General features: G+C 44.5%; 2 protein-coding genes, 1 long non-coding RNA gene and 1 pseudogene across 4 annotated transcripts; 2 read left to right on the forward strand and 2 right to left on the reverse strand.

Moving 5' to 3' along the window:
- Positions 1–3,302: 3,302 nt before the first annotated feature.
- LOC130514745 (uncharacterized) lies at positions 3,303–4,433 on the reverse strand. Its single transcript, XR_008947053.1, has 3 exons — positions 4,410–4,433; positions 4,224–4,340; positions 3,303–4,127 (listed from the first exon to the last, which is right to left on the reverse strand). It is a non-coding gene; the product is annotated as an uncharacterized LOC130514745 (long non-coding RNA).
- Positions 4,434–6,424: 1,991 nt separating this feature from the next.
- Positions 6,425–9,313, reverse strand: syngr2a (synaptogyrin 2a). Its single transcript, XM_057014516.1, has 4 exons — positions 9,099–9,313; positions 8,016–8,253; positions 7,782–7,918; positions 6,425–7,342 (listed from the first exon to the last, which is right to left on the reverse strand). Exons 1-4 carry the CDS (start codon positions 9,195–9,197, stop codon positions 7,139–7,141), a joined length of 678 nt encoding a protein of 225 aa, XP_056870496.1. The 5' UTR covers positions 9,198–9,313; the 3' UTR covers positions 6,425–7,138.
- Positions 9,314–9,466: 153 nt separating this feature from the next.
- Positions 9,467–15,371, forward strand: LOC130514743 (transmembrane channel-like protein 6; annotated as a pseudogene).
- Positions 15,372–17,765: 2,394 nt separating this feature from the next.
- Positions 17,766–19,238, forward strand: cenpx (centromere protein X). Of its 2 annotated transcripts, XM_057015390.1 has the most exons (6): positions 17,766–17,877; positions 18,233–18,284; positions 18,355–18,408; positions 18,477–18,565; positions 18,657–18,714; positions 19,083–19,238. In XM_057015390.1, exons 1-6 carry the CDS (start codon positions 17,839–17,841, stop codon positions 19,181–19,183), a joined length of 393 nt encoding a protein of 130 aa, XP_056871370.1. In that variant the 5' UTR covers positions 17,766–17,838; the 3' UTR covers positions 19,184–19,238. The 2 variants fall into 2 exon arrangements, with proteins under 2 accessions (XP_056871370.1, XP_056871371.1); XM_057015391.1 differs by lacking the exon at positions 18,657–18,714.
- Positions 19,239–19,565: the final 327 nt, after the last annotated feature.

The raw sequence follows: 19,565 nt of genomic DNA on the forward strand, positions 1-19,565 counted from the left end.
AGGTCACCAAGCCCCGAACGCTGACTTTGTGTTTCTATAAAGGACACAGCAGATTCAAATCAGTAACTCAGTAAATGCATTTCTAACATATATACATGCAGGCATTATTACAACAACCTGCCCTACTCACCGTTGGTGTTCCAGATCATGTTTCTGGTGTAATTTAGAAAATCAGAAGACTTCCTGAGCAGTTATTTAAAAACAGAATTTCTATGTAAATATCGCTCAAATGACTGATAAAAACTAGCAACCTTGGGTCATTAAGTAGGTTGCAGCTTATATTTGTGTTTTTATCAAGGCTTTCAAGCTTTGATCCATCAAAGCCTTTGACAGAAATATATACATGTTTCAAAGCTATAAATCTCTTTACATTTGTGCTGCCGTGAGCAGGTTTGCAAGGCGTTGGTCCCGCAACAGCTGCATGACGCGGCATGTGGATTTCTGGTCCAGAGCCGCGACCACCAAATAATATCTGGAGTAGTCCTCGGTGACTCCTCGCAGGTGGAACAGCGCTTCGACATGCTGGAGGGCTCCTAGTTGACTACATGAACAGGTTTATTTGTCGTTTATCAAAGACCGTGTTTGTTCAAATGCCCGAGGTGAATTTGGATTCTAAATCGATTGTCCCATTTCCAAACGGAAACCATTGCAGGACAGATACTTCGTGCTAACTAGCCGAGTGAATCATCCAGGAGACGTTTCCTTGTCACCTATGAACCCAAACTGAATGTTTTGTCTGTCATGAGTCCGGCCGGGTGCTCCCATGTGAACGGCTATAAGGTGGATAATTGGAAACAAAACCTTCGAGTCATATACCAATGCTTTGTTTGGACTGGTACTGCTGAGACGAGGAGACGCAAGGTAAAAACACAGTGAAGTGCAGCTTTACATTCAGAAAACAAAAAGTTCTGTGATTTTTGATGTGCAAACTATTGCAGAAAGTGGAGGGCGAGTGATGTCCCACATGATGCACAAATGCAGGATGTCTTTGAGCACCTCTCGCTCCAACTGTTCTCGTTGTAATCTTCACGGTTCCGGCTCCTGCTAACCTCACCGGCTCGGTGAACTTGCGCAAGTCACGCTCCGCTTGACAAACTGGACCGGTTCTCAAATTTCCTGTTCATCAATAAAGGATTTGTCAACCTTTTGTTGTTTAGCCTTCCTCTGGTGTTCGGGTCGTCACCGACCCGTTTTCAAGTTTGAAATGCATTAAAAAACACGTAAATTAGTTTATTGAGTCAAGGCTTTTTGACTTTGTCAAGAACCTCTATTTCAACAAAATAAAACAAAAAAAAAAATGTTTTCACTAAATTATAAAATGCTCTGGTTGAAATTATGACCCTTGTGTTGTTCGGGTCGGTTTCGACCCAGTTATAAAAGTAAGATTATAAAGCAATAATTAGAACCAAAACTTAAATCATAAGTGCACTGTCAGCCAGCTCCCAATCATGTGAGCTTTAGGGGATTCTCATTTTGCCTTGTTTTCCAATATACCTGCACAAAAACAAAACAAACAACTGTGTCAGGCAGAAATATTTTCCGCGCAACAATGTCACTTCAGACCTTTCGCATGATATCAAGAGTCCTCAGATTTGACAACAGAGATACCAGAGCAAGATCTGACAAGCTTGCCCCCATCAGGGATGTCTGGGAGAGATGGACGCAGCTCCTTCCACTGATGTTCAACCCAGGGCCAGAGGTGACAGTGGATGAACTGGTCCTCGATATGACTGCTGGACTGCAGGGTCACAATATCACTTGTGACACATTTTTTACCAGCTATGACCTTGGACAAGAACTTCTCATGAGGAAACTTTCCATGGTGGGCACAGTGAAGAAAAATAAACCTGAGCTACCTGCTGAAATCTTGCAGGTGAAGGACAGGGCTCCACTTTCCTCAAAGTTTGCTTTTACAGACACCACCACTGTTGTCCCATATTGTCCAAAAAGAAAATGGAATGTGATACTTATGTTGACTCTTCACAAAGATGCAGCTGTGTCATCAGGAAGTGACAAAAAGCCCACAATCATCCTCGACTACAACAAAAACAAAGGAGGAGTGGACAACCTGGACAAGCTGACTGCCACCTATACTTGCCAGCGAATGACCAGGAGATGGCCAATGGTTGTGTTTTACAACATCCTTGATGTGTCTGCATGTAACACATTTGTGTTGTGGACCCACATCCACCAAGGGTAGAACTCAACCAAAAAAGCCAAGCGGAGAATGTTTCTTGAGGAGCTGGGAAGCCACACATTGAGCGAAGGGAACAGGTGCCCAGAGAACCAGACGCTGCCGCCTTGGCCAGACCACTGCAGAGCGCACCTTGCAACTCCGTCCACGCCATCAGCAACACAAAGAGCATCCGCAACAGCATCCTCCTCAGCCAGCCCTGCCTCAACACCAACCAGAACAGCCACAGCCACAACCCCACTCAGGCAACCTGATCCTAAAAGAAAGAGGTGTCAAGTCTGCCCAAGCAGTAAGGACAGAAAGACAAATGTATTGTGCTTCAAGTGCAAGAAATATCTCTGCAAAGAACACACTAAAAGTGTCACTTTTTGCCACACATGCATCTAAACACACGCACATACACATGCATGTTCTTGCACACAGAGACTTTTACTCTGATTTGGTATTTTGGTTTGATTTGCTAGATTGGTTGTTGTTTGTTTGACCTTGCAAATCTATATTTTGTGTTATGACCTGTTCTGCTTTTCATTTTGTGTTTATATCAAAGTTCTATTGCTGAAAAAAATACTTTTTTGCCTTTTTCTTGAAGTAAATATATATGGGTCGAAATTGACCCGTAACACCATAGATGTTACTATAGTTAATAATATTAAAATGAAAAAATAAATAAAACAAATTTATTTAAGAGATGTGTTCTAATAGCACTTAGTAATAGTCAGGTAACACAACAACCTTTTATTTATTTATATGATTCTGTTGAGGTTCATTTTACCATTTTTTTAAATTGAAATCGAGGGGTATACTGACAAAAAAAAGGCCCAGAGGCCCACACCAAAAATATTAAAACCAATATTTTCATGGATATGGAAGCCTAACAAGGTAACCAAGAGATGAGAAACAAATTGGATGATAGCTATTTGTTTTTAGTGTATTTTACAGCTGATTTAAGACACGGGTCAAAACCGACCCGTTAACATCAGAGATGGTAACAGGAAACGAACACAAGAGGAGGGTTAGAGTCATGACCAAATAATATCTGGAGTCGTCCTCGGTGACTCCTCGCAGGTGGAACAGTGCTTCGACATGCTGGAACCACGGGGCTGGATCGCTCTGCCAGAAGTCGGGCAGCTTCGCGGACGCGGTGAAGCTAGCTGGCTGCGTGTGTCGGGGCGACGTGACCAAAGAGGAGATACCTTCGTCTGCTGCCTCGAACATGTTCAAGCCAATGTGGCAGGAAGAGGAACGACTCGGACAGAGCAGATGGTTTGGACGTCTTTATTCTGCATCCACCAGACAATACTAAATGGCACGTCGAACAGTGCATTAACTCCAGGGCTAACCACGGCCATCACCCCATACATCACCTGGGTGTGAGATACACCCCTATGTGTCCAACACAACTTCAAATATATATTCAACATGTAAGAACTTATGATAGAATGGAGACAGGGGCACCGGATCATAATTATATTGTCCAAACGATAAAAGATGATTGGAAGCACTGATGTGGGGGGGGAGTCAGTCTGATAGTGTGTACGAGCTGGAGAAATGTCTGTGGTCAGCAATTGTTGATTTCCAGCCTAGAATGCATATGGGTTGTGTAGCGTCTGATTTCTTTGGATTTGATGAGCTTCTTTGCATTATAAGTGATCCTTCAGAGGGCTGATGTTGCTGCTATGATGGGGGGAGTCTACATGAGCAAGTGTTAGTCTTTCAGAGCACTTCAATATGGCCAGTGAGCCGTGCAGCCATTTTCAGACGTAGTTGTTCCAGAATAGTTGAGCAGCGTGCTCATCATCTGTGGTGGCTCAGGCTCAGTTTCTCATGGCCTGGATTCATTCATCAAACATCATCAGCACTCTCTCTGCAGGATGGGCAAGTTTTAGTGTGTAATTCGGAGACGGATTTCAGTAGCATGAGTCGTCAATCATTTCTGCTGGTAAAAGAATGTTTTTTGATTAATTTAAGAGAAATTTGACTTGGACCAAAAACTTTATCAAGTCAAATCAGTTTTATTCTTTACACTCACTGTTGTATCTTATATCCGTCCATGGACCCTGAAGCCATACAAGCATGTGTAGTCAGCATGGCCATAGTTGGATTCAATTTGCAAATCTATATATTTGAAAGGAATACTGTCATGAACCTGCAAGATAAGATGAAAGAACAAGTTAGTTATGCTGTCATTTGAAATATAAAAACTCTTCCTCCTCACCTTCACTGCAAACGTCTGGCTTGGGTTACCCTCAAGATCATACATAAATTTCCCTAGATGCACCGCTTTATCATCTAAAGACTGTAGTCCCTGTTAGAGAAAAATCAGACCCCGGTAAACCCTGTGTTCTACAGCCCGTATCACGGCAACCTGTGGAACGTCTCCAGTTGCATTTGATACTCACATAGACTGTAAAGTGACGCGGGGCCGAGGGGATGGTGTCGATTGGGGTAACAGACTTTAAAACATGATCCAGGGTCACATGGCTGACGGTAATGGTGTGGGAGAGTTCAATAAACAGGTTGCCATGGCTACCCGGAAATGACCAACAGTTCCCTGGGATTGGAGGATGTTGTCCCTGAGGAGAAAATAAAACAAACAAAACAAACTACCTTTTAGCCAAAGATTGCTGTTTCAGTGTGGAAGAATATTAGTGAACTAGATCAATACTCACCTGAATGACAGCTGCTGGAACCACTTTTGAGAAAAGTTGAATTCCCAACAACCTTTCTCCCACGATCCTCCCATAGGTGCTGGAGGATCGTTTTTTGTACACTTTGGCTCCTGCACATCAAAGAAAAAAAACAGTGAGAACAAGATCAAAGTGGAAAAGTGGACCTATGGCGACACGTCGTACCATGAGACTCCAGAGCAAAGTTGGTCCAGAAATTTGAATCGGGTCCTGATAGGTCAGTTTCAGTTTTTCCTTCACATCATCTAATTCAACTTGGAGCTTATCTATGTACATCATCATCTCATCACAAATATCAATGGGTCTCTAAAAGGTCAAAGAAAAGGCCACTTTAATGATCCATTCCTTCCAATGGTTTTCACGCCATCATGCAGCTGTTTCTATTACTTTGGATCATGTAAATACCTTATTAAAGACTGGAGAGAAGATCGCTCCAGGACCCTTTGGTCTCAAAGGAGAAACAATGCTCCTCAAACCGAAAAAGATGATCGGAAGGCCTGATGGAGGGGGAAAAGACTCATTCAGAACAGCAGATCAAACATCTCATATATGTTTATGACAGACGACTTACCTAAAATCACGATGCACGCAAAGGTAAAATATAAAGCCTTCAAATTTAAGGGATCAGCATCGCTGCTGTCAAAAATGCTCTTGGAACTGTTGAAGCTGCTGATGATGCTGCTGCTCACTTGGCTCCTCCCACTCGCCAAGCTGCGCCTGAAATCATTGTAAAGAAAAGAGGGAACGTTCAGAGCCGTGACAACAAAAAATGGGATTGGGAGTAGAACTAGACCAAGGGTGTCCCAGTCCAGCTCCTGAGCCGGGTTTCTATCCCACAGATAGACAACCTGGGCTCTCACTTCCAGAATTTTTGGCCTGGTCGGACACAAAACCCAGCGGGAACACACCCTGACTGAGAAGATGTGACTTGTATTTTTCATTTCACCTGTAAATTCTGAGGGAACGTTTTTGACCGCCGTACAAAGCCAGGTCACCAAGCCCGAAACGCTGACTTTGTGTTTCTATAAAGGACACAGCAGATTCAAATCAGTAACTCAGTAAATGCATTTCTAACATATATACATGCAGGCATTATTACAACAACCTGCCCTACTCACCGTTGGTGTTCCAGATCATGTTTCTGGTGTATGTATTTAGAAAATCAGAAGACTTCCTGAGCAGTTATTTAAAAACAGAATTTCTATGTAAATATCGCTCAAATGACTGATAAAAACTAGCAACCTTGGGTCATTAAGTAGGTTGCAGCTTATATTTGTGTTTTTATCAAGGCTTTCAAGCTTTGATCCATCAAAGCCTTTGACAGAAACATATACATGTTTCAAAGCTATACATTTCTTTATTCTTTGCTTTGTATTGCTGACCCAGCTCATCTCCATCCATGCCCCCCCCTTCCAGTACCCACAGCTGCTCCAGCCTATTGGAATATGGCAGAGGTGTTCCCCAAGGCCACGTCCTTGCCACCTCAGGTTCAGGAGTTTCTGTTTGATGTCAACAATCACACAGAACAAAAGAGGATACAGAGTCCAAAACAACACCTGTTTTTATTTGGCACCCCACGTGTGAAGTCGAAGAAAATAGTTTGATTGTCACAACAAAGCGTATAAATGTGTCAATTTGCCCCAACATAACTCACAAAAGAACAATGTAAATCACTTTTTTTTTCTCTTTTTTTTAAGTGTAATGAACAAAAATGTCTACTTTAAACTTTGTAGGTGGCTCATGAATTTCACCACCTTGGGGAAAAAAAGAAACACTCCACACAACCGCCTAAGACGAGACAAGGCAATAAAAATCAAACATTACAAATAAACTACTTAAGGAAAATGTCTGTTTCTCAGTGCATGAAAGGCATTTTCAGTGGTTGATTAAAAGGAAAAAAAAAATCAAAAATGACAGTAGTCACAGGTGAATACTTCCAAATCGCCAGGAGATAATTTAGGATGGTGAAGTAGATCTGGTAGAAATTATGGATTGTTCATTTAAAAAAATTTAAAATGCACTTATAAGATGAAAAGAATCACTCAAAGAACAGTTGATGTGGCACCACATTACCCCAATAAACTAAACAAAAAAGCAAAAATATTAAACGTCGGTCCACCAGTATGTGACGCAAACATCCTACTGGTAATAACTGGGAGTGCAGGGGAACAATCTGATGAAACTGGGACCTCTGGCAATCATTTTTATTTTAAAGCAAGAAAAGGAACCTCCCTCTGTTCATTTGTGGGCCAGTCCTTTAGTACGACGGAGGCTGGTACTCTCCCGGCTGCTCCTGACTGTTGGAGAACGGGGACTGCTGGTAGCCCGAGGGGCCGCTGCTGCCGGCGTACGGCCCAGGTGGGTATGGGGTGGTATGATCGTTGGCTGGGTCCCGGTATTCATGGTCAAATTCTCTGACCCCTTGGCGATACCTTCTATATGCAAAGTAGGCCAAAATTGCCTGTGAGAAAATACAAACGTGCAAGTGGAGATTTAATGCGACTGATGAGTGGGTTATCTTTTTTTCTAAACTGATCTTTGAAAGTACAAAAGTGGGAAAAATCAGATTTATACATGAATAAATTCACAAAATGGTTCCAACAACCTTACATCGGTTTAAAAATGTTATTTTCCCCATAGTTCTACCTACAAACCTTCGTGCTTGAATTATGAACGTTGAGAAACAGCGCCCTCTACTGTTCACTAAGCGACCGTGCAAATGCCAAATCTGTTTTTGGATTATGACCAGCAGAGCTATGCGGATATTTCCCCCTTGTATGTCAATAAACTCCTGTCACACCAAGTATATATATTTGGGTTCTTACGGCTTTATTGGTTTGAATAATGAACCGCATGGTCTCAGTGAACCCCAAAGCTGTCACTGACACGTTGGGTCTTACCCAGGTGCCGATGGAGAAGAAGGAGAAGGCGATCACGGCCCGAGCGGCATCATGTGAGCCGGCAAATTTCGCTGTGGTGTGGGCCCACTGGTTGGCCAGGACACAGAAACAGATTAACCACAGGAGCGTCCACGTCGCTGTCCCACAACGAAAACGGCAACAGATAAGGGTCCACACAAGAGTTCACTTCCCATTTTGGAGTCCCATTGAACAGTATATTGAAAATGGACTCACCTGAGAAGACAAAATCTCCCCCTACTATAATCTTTCTCTGGTTTGCATTGCTTATCTGAGGGAAGTTTGCATCTACTACGAGCATGACGACACAAGCCAAGAAAGCGATGATGCCGATTCCCACTCCGTAGCTGCAGGCGCTGTCGTTTTCATTAAACATGCAGTTTGTTTCTTTGGAGGTGTCCGGGTTTATGTAGCCCTCTGCTGTAATGGTTGCAAACACCACAATGGAGAACAACTGCAGACAAGAGACACACAAAGGGTTAATCAGGTTAAACACGAGCTGAATTTACCTAACAGTCCTGATCATCAGGGATGAAGCATTATAGTACACCTTTTAGTCTAGTCTTTGTTTAGTTTAGCTCTTATTGACGAAGTCATTTGTTGTCTATGTTTGTTGATGCTGTAAAATACTTTTGAAATTGGTAAATTGTACTTTACACCTCCCATAATTTCTCCTTTAAGTTATAATGTAATACCAGCCAAAGCAAAAGCAGGATAAATGTAATTTCGTCCAGTTTATTTAGATGCGTGACTTTTACTTATAATGGGTATAAGTGAAAAATATCCAATAGCGAGTTGAACATGGCACTTTTCCTTCCTCCACAATGAGTTTTAGGTACTTTTACAAGCGGAACTTTGCGTTTTTCTACATTTCTAATCTGCGTAGCAACAGGTGACGCGCAACCTTTTAATCCCCAAGGCAGGCTGTAAACTTTCCCCATTCTCTGAGTTTTACTCACACATCCGGGTGTGAGATTTAACTTTTAGAATTGAGACATTAAAGATAAAGTAGAAGATTTAACCAGTCAGCGGATGGGCAGCAGTGGGTGACACAGCAGCGAACCTGCTAGCTTACAGCTACAAGTGCTACAAAACAAACAAAGCTCATTTTTCACTCAATGACGATTTTATTCCACATTTCAACCTAAAACTCAGTTCAAGTCCACTGTCTGCAGCGCGTAAAGCCACCGGCCCACCCGGGGAGCTCCTCAGGTCGGGCTGTAGCGGCTCACATCTGTCAGGATCGACCCAGTGACAGCTGGCTAAAGCCGATGCTAACGTATCCGTGTCGTCACTCACCCAGCTCAGACACCGGAGGACGGTCTGCGGCTGCTTCAGAAACCCCACAAAGTCAAAGGCACCGCCGGCCAACGAGGCCCCGTAAGCGCTGCTCTGCATGTTTTTTCACACCCTGGAATATCCGAGAAAATGGTTTAAAGTAGAGGGGGAAAGTCACCGCTTGGACGGGTTGACGTTTCACAGAGAGAACTTCCTGAGAACTTTTTAAAGACCGCCCCTGGCCTGACGCATAAGTCGCAAACTTTTTTTAAAAAGGACTAAAATGTTAAAGTCCACTAAAAGAATAATTAGGCAGCCGCGATGTATCTTTATTCAGCAATTAAAGTCCACGAAAAACGATCTCATTCGTGAGTAAACGTGTTGGTGAATGTCTTTAGTAGATGTCACAAGTCTGAAACTGACGCTGTGAACACGCACGATGTCAGTTATGATTATCATCGGAAGAGTCAGTGGCTCATAAATATTCTAATATTGCACGAATGGTTTTGGTGGGGTTTTTTTTTGTTTGTTTGGTTGGTTGGTTGATTGGTTGGTTGTTTTTTGTCCTTTAGAAACCACCATGCAGTTCTGCGTTTCTTCAAAATGACCACAAGGGGGCGCCAAAGACCCACCAACGTCAACACAAAAACTGTTCAATAAGCAGTTATTGTTCTTGTTCTTCCTATTATTAATAAATGATTGAAAAGTGCTAGTTGATTTTGTGCTGTGTTGAAAGCCATGTTTGACATTGCATGACACAGATAGGAACCTTTGCAGCAACTAGAAATGAGGCAAAGCTGCTGGCCTGAATAAGAAAAAGAGGAAGTCTCTGTCTCTCTTGATGTGTGACTGCCATGAGAACACGGCATTATTGACTGTAGACTACATCATCGGGGACCATGGCCCATAGTCTGAGCTTCAATATCGAAGAGCGAACGGACTCTGAATCTGACTCCAACCCTGACTACGAGTACGAGTACGTCAGAGTTCCAAACATTTAAGATGACCATCACCAGTGTTCGTTGACCTGCTTCTTTACGCTGCTGAGTATTTGCTGTGACTTTTGCCAACAATGGGAGATTGCTTTACTGGCTGTTCTGCAGTGACCTGGGAGTGGACGAAACAGCTCAGAATTCACTGAGACTGGTTGAGCGGCCTGCAGTCAGGACTCAGAGGTGTCCTCCACCGACACACTCGGACGTATTAAAGGAAAACAGCGGTGCAGACTCGCTCCAGAGGAATGACTTGTCTCCTGCCACGCTCTGGGTGCTCTCTTCAATGCCCAGTCGCACTGCTGGTAAGATGAACTTTAAACTTTACTGGTAATGAACAGTAATGTTAAGAACCCAATAGGCAGAGGAAAGGGACAGCGTTTGCCTCCGAAATGTAGGAATTTCAATTAATATGATTCAAGTTGCATTGATGTAGTTGAAGTGTTGCAGACTAGTAGCATGGAAGTGAAAGACGTAAGGATTGTGGTTTTTCACAGCCCGCAGTGGCCGCCTCACTGTGTGATCACATCTTCCACCCGCTTGATGCTTTTGACAAGTCAAGAATATGTGTTGATGTCACCATCCGGTTTGCCCCAGGGACACAGACGGCGTCTTTGACACTGGGGGGTTTTAATTTGATGAGAGTCAGAACAAGTTTGACCCACATTACTCTGTTACAACAGGGTCCAGGTCCATCTACCGTCCTGGCGGACACTCATCTCAGCCTCACGGACAGCAGCGCTCCAGGTTAAACCAGGATAACGGTGCTCCTCCAAAAGTTCCTGATTTGGGGAAAGACAGAACTGAAAGTGGGCTGGAAAATTTTCTTAATGCATTTACAGAAACCACGTGGCAGATCCATTTGGGGAGCGTTTTGTCCCATTTTTTCTTTACAGGGAACAGGAAGAAGTTGCTGTCCAACCTGCGAAGCCTCTCGGTGCGTGAGAGCATGCAAAAACTGCGCTGCATGCCGCTCAGCCTGGTAGAGAAGATAGAAATACGGTACATGTGGCCCTGTAGGCCTGTACTGCTGTTTAGGGAACCACGACTCAACTCTCATCCATCCTTTCTCAGGCAGCTGGCTATCAGGGACGTCTCCAAGAGGTCCCTCATCAGCAGGAACGTTCCCTGCTACAGTCAGTGCATCCACAGTTTTAGGGTGAGTCCAAACCTTTTGGCTGTCTTCCTTTGTCCACATGAATCACGTGTGTTTCCTCCTGCTCAGAGCTGGTGCAGCAGGAGTCTGCCCGTCATCAGTTCCCTCCAGCTGTGGCACTCGGCCTTGAAGAACCTGAGCGGACGTTTCGGGACTGGAGTGCTCTCCTACTTCCTGTTCCTGCGGACTCTGTTGCTGTCTAACCTTCTGCTGTTCGCCATCACCGGTCTGTTCCTCATCTTTCCCCAGGCCATCAACCCTCCTCACCTTCCTGACAATCCAATGGACAATCCACCGGACTCTTTGAGCAACTTTGACCTGCTCATGGGGACGGTAAGACGGGTTTTAAGGAGCGGGGCTCTATTTCTGGCTCCCTCTCTCTCAATCCTCTGTCTGTTGCCTCCGGCAGGGCTCCCTGTCCCAGAGCCTGATGTTTTATGGCTACTACAACGGCTCCATCATCAGAACTTGTGCAGCTACATCTCTGAGCTCCACTGATTGCGCTCAGGTGATGCTCTACAGCATCCCCGCGGCCTATTTCCTCACCACCATCATCACCTTCTTTGCCATCTGCATCATCCTGGTGTACAGGTGGGACAGTCAGGGTCTTCTCTTCTGACCTGTGGCGTGTGACCTTCGTGACCTTGTCATTCTCCCACAGAGTGTCCACCACCTTCGGGAGAAGCTTTCACATCCTCGAGGCCCCCAGGATGATGGCTGTGAAGGTTTTCTCCTCCTGGGACTTTAAAGTCAACAAGAAGTCTTCAGTCAAGCTTCAGTCTAAGAAAATCAGCACTCAGCTAAGAGTACGCAGTCCAATTAACGGTGGACCCTGCTCTGAATATAAAGGCTCATCTTGCACCCGCCTGACTCCTAAATCAGGATAGCAAACCAGCCTTTCTTTCACTCTCTCCTGCGCTCCCTCCATTTTTCCTTCCCCATTACCCAGCTGGCCATCAGCAGCATCATGGAGGGGGACCAAGGAGTATTTCCAGCCACTGTTACTTGCTCAGGGGTCAGACTCTGGTTCTCTACGGCACCTAGAGACAATCTGATCATCAGATACTATTTCTGTGAAAATCACAGGAAGCTGCAACACCTTGTTCTGGAACCCGTGATCCGTTTCCAAAACACAGCCAACAACGCTTTTAAATGAGACGTCACCTTTGACACCATCCAAAACACTCAACCTCACACATCTGCTCTTCCATCAGGAGCTGCTGTCCGACGCCATCGGTGGCGAAAGTGAAAAAAGCTGGACGCAGCGTCTCTTCCACCTCGCTGTCCGCCTGATTGCGTGGACCGTTAGCCTGGCCAGCATCATCGGTTGCACCCTGGGCGTCCACAGCATGTCTGAGGTGAGCAGCAGCCGCTGTGCAGCTGGGCCGGATGCAGCCGGGCCTGATGCAGCCGGGCCTGAGCAGCTGTCAGAGGCGCAAAAATAACAAGCTGCACCTTCCCCAACCACAGCTCTTCTACTTCTCCTTTTTCTTTCACGGCAGACATTTTACATATTTCCTTCTTCAGTCTGTGGAAGATTTTGTCTGAGCGCAGGCGCTTATTAAAGCGCTTGCGCTGAAGCGTTCCAGCCATTTCTGAGACATCCACGTTGAGGACTTGCTCAGCATGGCTGCTGTGTATTCGCAGGCTCACCTCACAAAGGGAGAACTTGGAGGGTTTGATCTGCTCCTCATGGCTGTGCTGGTGTCAGCCTGCAACCTGCTGCTCCCTAGCATCTTCAACCTGTGTGCCTGGGTGGAGGATCGCGACTCGCCTGGGGATCAGGTTTACGTCTCCATCTTCAGGTGCACCACACTCAACCTTCACAAAATGTCAGCCTCGCAGATGTTCTCCCCTTGGTCGAAAATGTTTTTTTAAGGTTTAATATCAAGGTGAAAATGGATAAAAGTACCGTCCTGCTGACCCCCGGGACCTTGATAATGGCATGTTAGCACTGATGAACATGGTTTGGTGCACACTGTCTGGTCTGGTGACTTCTCACACCAGCTGGCTGAACATCTATATAAATAGACCAGGTGTGAATATTCACACATCCAGTGTTATATCTATAGTCTGAGCTTACCTAACAATCTACTCAAATCTGTAAAACGGATATAGAACTACTAAATGATGTCTGCAGTTACTCTACATTTACAGTCAAGTTGACTTTATTACTTTATTACTTTTTTATTTTGTTTTATGAAGTAAAGGAGCTCAACATTCTTCACAGGAACCTGCTGCTGAAGGTCTGCATGGTTGGAGCGCTGTGTTTCCGGTGGCTCAAGAGAATCGCCATGGAACCAGAAAGTCACGGTTTACAGGTTTAAAATCTGCTTTGAACTCATTAGGATTATGGTCCCAAGGCCAGGCTGAGCTTTGATCTGAAAATTTCAGTTATGGTCTTCCTTTGCACCCTCGCCGGGGTTTGACCAATTTTGGAGATGCTTATCAGTTCTACCGTTTGCAGTGCTGGGAGAGCTTCGTGGGACAAGAACTTTATCGCCTTCTCCTCGTGGACTTTGTCTTCACGACGCTTCACACATTTTTGGGAGAGTTCCTGTGGAGGCAAGTAATCGCTTCACTGTGTAGCTTCAGACTTGATCATTTAATGCTCATCGGCTGACTGATGAGCTCCTCCCTCCAGACTCTTTTCCAGACAACTGCTGAAGCAGAGGAGGAAGCCCGGGTTTGATATCGCCCGGAACGTGCTGGAGCTCATATATGGACAAACTCTCACTTGGTATTAGCCCGGAACTCTGCAGCACATCCCAGAAATCCAGACTTGTATCTAAAATGAAGGAGCACTCCGTCTGTCTTCTGCCCAGGTTCGGGGTGCTGTTTGCACCACTTCTGCCTGCAGTTCAGATAATAAAGCTGATTGTGCTCTTTTACTTGAAAAAAGTGGGTAAAGCAGATCACCGTTGCTGAAATTAGCAAAAACAAATCTAACACTCGACTGTTCTTTCCTCCAGAGTGGCGTCTTGCTCAACTGTCAGGCTCCGCGAAAGCCCTGGAGGGCCAATCAGATGTCGTCCCTGTTCCTTTTCCTCCTCTGCTTCCCCTCATTTGCTGGTGTTGCCGTCACTGTCGCCTACACGATGTGGATGTAAGTGCTACAAACACATCTCTTGTAATGACCACACAGCACGCAAGCATGTTCCCAGCCTGTGAGGGACGCATAGTACTTCTCTAAACGTAGCACCTCCACATAAACATGTTTACGAACAACACTTATATTTAAATGCATGTTCGAAATATTTGGAACGAGCGTCACTATTGAATTCCTGCCTGGCTGCAGGGTCAAACCGTCGAGGGGATGCGGACCATTCAGGAATCTCAACAAAATGTCAGAGTCAGGTCACCTGTGGGCACAGCAGCTGAGGAACAGTCACCTGAGCCTGTCCTGGCTGTACTGGACCTACACCTATCTGGTGGAGAAACCAGGGGTCTTGTTTCTGGCCAGCGGAGTCTTTCTGTGCGTGGCTACAGGCAAAAACAGGATCAGTTCCACTATCGCTGCTTTGATTTTGCTTTTAGCTTCAATTATTTGGCTTTGAGCCTGATCTGTGATTGATTTCCTGCTCCATTTCTCAGAATCGTCATCTACTTTAAGACTCAGGTGGCCGACGGACAGAGACGAATCATCAGCCTGTTAGAAAAGCAAATTGCAAATGTATGTTGACACCGAAATGCTACAGCACTGACATTTAAAACATTGTTTTTTCACCTCTGTTGTTAGACAGACACACAAATGTATTTTGAATGGCAACAGTGAGAATAACATACAGTTCAGAGGCAATGCTAGCATAACACAATGGTAAAACAGCTTGTTTTGCTCTTATTTACAGGAGGGTAAAGACAAAGAGTTTCTTATCAGAAGACTTAAGGATCTCTCTAAAGCCTGAAGGCTCCAACTTCAACACTCGCAGTGATATTGATGCACCTGTTTCTTTCATATATTAAAATGGTTTTGTCACTCTAAAGGCAGCTTTCACATTTGCAGCAATATCCTCTGGGCCACCTAAAATATTTTTTCTATTGTCACAATATTTATTACTAGTATGAACGTTTCAAACTATTTGAAGTCCATTTGCTCATCATTGTTTTACATTTTTGTATGAGATTAAAACACATTATTCGCAAAAAGGTGTAGATGCGTGAAATGCTTCATGTTAAAATCCCCCATGTCACCATATCATGTAAAGAAAAGGATGCAAATTTAACTTTTCTATTTAATTATAGATTCAGATTTGAATATAAACTGCAGCTGCAAACCTGTTATTCCAGCCGACAGCGGACATGTGCTCAGTAATGTCAGCTATCCCATAATTGCTTATCCCCACTGATATTCACTGGCTGCTGAACAAGTTGGGTGGCTGGGTCTGGCTCAAACGGAAATAAAAGGGTGCACCCTCGCTGGCCTGACATCCAATCGGAACTTTGACTGGGTGATCATCGACTGCAGCTTCGCTAACTCCTCTGACAACCTCACAGGCAACATGGAAGCCGAGACAGCGGGGTTTAAGAAAGCTTACATCGTTCTCCCAGAAAAACACGTGGCTGCTTTTTCCTGCTACTACCAACTGGTAAGGTTGCTTTGATTATTCACAGATCACTGCTTTGATGTTTTTCCTGGATGCTCCATTGATGGATTTTGTTTTTTGCTTTGATTCATCTACATCATAGCAACAATTCTTCCCCAATTTCGTCTGTTTCCAGGAGCACGGACTCTTCATCACGGAGCTGAATCCATACATCAGTGAAGGTTACATACGGACCTACTTTAAATACTGGGGCACCATCAGAGTGTGTAAGGTAAGGACCAAAGGGCTCCTCCCTGAATTTAAATGTTTTGTCACTTTTTTTTTTGATCTGGTCACTAGATTTTCCACACGCCAGGGCTGAGCAAGTCCACGGCATATGTGGGCTTCGAGGTGGAGGAAGAAGCAAACCAAGCAGATTGGGCAGGTCCTCACTTCATCGGAGGCAACGTGAAAGTGAGGCGAGTCGTGACCCAAAAAGTGAGCGTTTCTCTGACGTGGCAGGAATTTCCCTCTCTGTATCTGCATGTTTTTATAGCCGAAGTGAGCGTTTGACAGGTTATTTCAGAGGCGAACGCCTGCAGGAGCCTTTAAAATAACTTTTCTGTTGTCTCTACATCTCAGACGGATGACGACATGGAGGAGGCCTCTGCGAGGGCCGCCCCAAGGCGGGCCATGGGCCTGGGCTACATACTGGAGGGTGTTCAGTGGTTGGACAATTAACTGGTCGATTACAAAAGAACGAGCACATGTGCCGATGAATTGATAATTTACTCACTGTGTGTACTTTAAGGTTATTTGGTTTCTTTATAAGTAACTTTGATGATTTAAATGGCAACATAAATCGTTTCTATAATAAATTTTTGCTTTTAATCAATCCCGTCTTGAATTTTATTGTTTGACTAACAATTTTACACCACCTTGTCCCGTCCATCCATCCATCCATCCATCCGAATGACATAGTCACTTCAGCCCATCTTGGTTCTTCCCTGGGGTCTCCTTCCAGTGGGACATGCCTAGAACACCCCTCAAGGGGAGGCACTCAGAGCCACCTCAGCTGGCTTCTCTAGACGCGGAGTATAAGTCTGAGAAAGTCTGTTTCATGGTACCGGAGAGGAGAAGTCGACCCATTGTCGAACCTTGGATTCAATGTGGTTTTAGTCCTGGTTGTAGAACACTGGACCAGCTCTATTGAGAGTTCATGTGAGCTTACCTAACAAGTTTTGTGGACTTGGAGAAGACTTTTGACCGTATTCCTTGTAGCATCCCGTGGGAGGTGTTTCAGGAGTATGAAAACAGAGGCCCTCTGCTAAGGGTTGTACAGTCCCTGTACGACTGGATCATTTATCACCGGTTCGAAGTGCAGCAGGAACTACAGGGGTTCTGGTTTTAGGACCACTGGATTTCATCATTGCTTTTTGCAGATGATGCTGTCTCACTGACCCCTTTGGGCCGGGATCTTCAGCAGGTACTGAGGCGGTTTGCAGCTGGACCTGAGTGCGAAGCAGCTGGGAAGAGAATCAGCACCTCCAAGTCTGAGGCCCAACCCAAAATAGGTGGCTTGCCACCTCCAGGTCAGGGGAGAGCCATTTAAATGTGTTTAATGCAACCTGAAGCAGAATTTAAATAACATCAAACATGACTTATTGTTTGAAATATGAGAAGCCACAGCAAATGAGCTTTGGGAGAGAAAGTAGTGACATCTAGTGGTGATATCGAGCATCATGTCAAGAGTATTGAAGTGGAAATACGAGGGTGATCTAAGGGTGTTCGCTTTATTTGTTGATGAGGCTAGATTGTATTCGGGTTCTGATAAATATCATTTACTGATTTACTACTCTATATTTTTTCTTGTGCTAAATATGTAAATCTAGGTTGAAAGTCATGGCTTGAATTTAATAAATATTTCTCCACAATAGGTTTAGACCAGCTACAGGAGAAATGTTACTCTATGCTCTAAAAACTAATTTATAATCATAATAATCGTTCGAACTGGGGGCGGGACCAGTGACGTCAGAGAGGAGCGACAAATCCCTCCTCAGAGCGCCAAGTTTGCCGGATGACGTCACAAAATGGCGGCGAACGACAGTGAAGAAATCTCATTCAAAAAGGTAAAAATGAATTAATCGTGACAGAGACAGTAATCGTGACAGTACTTCAATAAAGACAAACGTTTTTATTTTTGATTTGCGGAACAGCTGTGATTATTAGAGTAGGAAAACGGGGTTTTTAATTGTCAGGAGATTAACCACGTCTCTGCAATATACTGAACACAACATTAATTTATCTAATGCCAGATAGAAGAGAGAATAGTAAGAATTTACGGGTTTTTTTTGTTATTGCGAGAAACTGACATCTTTTTTAAAAGGCAGTTACCTAGTGAGGAAGAGCAACAGCCAGATTTATAAAGCTACTGTCACAGTGATCCGATCCTCTCCAACTTAAATCTGTTTATTTATGTCAAAGGACACCGTCAGCAAACTCTTGGCGAGCTTTTTCAAGGAGGATAAAACGAGACGTAAGTTGACCAAACATCTCGCAGAAAATAATTTTCGGCCTGCCGAATCTTCATCCTTCCTCTGTTGCAGTCAGCGGGGACGCAGCAACACTCATGGCAGAGATGCTCCGGATATTTGTCCGAGGTGAGAAACGTGCGCGTCTGCAGCTTTACAGATGAAGATGACAACGACGAGATGTTTTATGTCTCTAGAAGCGGCCGTGAGGGCCCAGAAACAAGCTGAAGCCGAGGACTGCGACCAAGTCGACATCGAGCACTTTGAAAAGATCCTCCCTCAGCTGGTGGGTGGTGACCATGGAAACGGATGCGCAAATACAGTGACACTTACTCTGCTTAAATGGTTTTTCAGCTGATGTTCAGTTTATACTTCAGAACAAGAGTGATAAGATGCAATGTGTGGCCTCATCAGCCAGACACAACTTTAAAAATGGTGCAGTTTTATCTCTTTTCTCTGGGCACCCCATCATGACATTTAAATCAATTCAAGGTCAGGATGGAAGTGAAGGGCGTACATTCAGCTTTAATTTAAGGGCCTTCACAAAAACATGGTATTTCCTCTTTCGAAGCAGGCTGTATATCATTACAGACTTCCTGTCCTTGTTTTCTTTGTATGCAGAACCATCTCAGAAATGTTGTAATTTACCTTGACTTTACTGCACTGTTTACCTTAGGTTACCAGCCTTTTTAAAACAATAACGATATGATAATGGGATAAATATTTGGTTTTTAGAGCATTCACTTTTTAAAAAGTTACTTTATAAATAACAGTGCCGCTATCTCACCGTCTTTTCCACACAGCTGCTGGACTTCTAACCCCTTCAGCCACAAGAGGGAGCCAACGAGCTGCCTGCGAACCCAACCCCAGCCTCGCTTCAGTCACTCCTGTTGAATTTTCCTAATGTTTGTTTTTCCTTTTGTAATTGCAATTTCATAACTAAAATGAAATCCAATGATTATTCTCTTCCTGAATTTATTCAAGTCGCTTGACGTTTTGTAGAAAATAGTGGTGCTGTGGGCTCGCCTGCTCGCTGCCAGTCCCACCTGTGCTCTTGTGTGCAACAACAGGTGCTTCCAGCATGCTTCATGGCGCCCTTCATCAAAGCCTCCTGGAGCAGTTGGAAGCAATTAGAGTAATAAGGGGAGCAGCCAGTCCCTTAGATGATGACAAGTGCCAGGAAAAAAGGAGTACCCCCTCCGGCCACTTTGAAGTTCCCTTTTGCTGTCCTGCAATGTTTAGTTAGAGGTGGGGGGAAGGGCAAAGGGGACCTCTAGCACAGAGGG

This window comes from Takifugu flavidus, chromosome 18 (assembly GCF_003711565.1).
Source record: "Takifugu flavidus isolate HTHZ2018 chromosome 18, ASM371156v2, whole genome shotgun sequence".
NCBI classification, from domain to species: domain Eukaryota; kingdom Metazoa; phylum Chordata; class Actinopteri; order Tetraodontiformes; family Tetraodontidae; genus Takifugu; species Takifugu flavidus.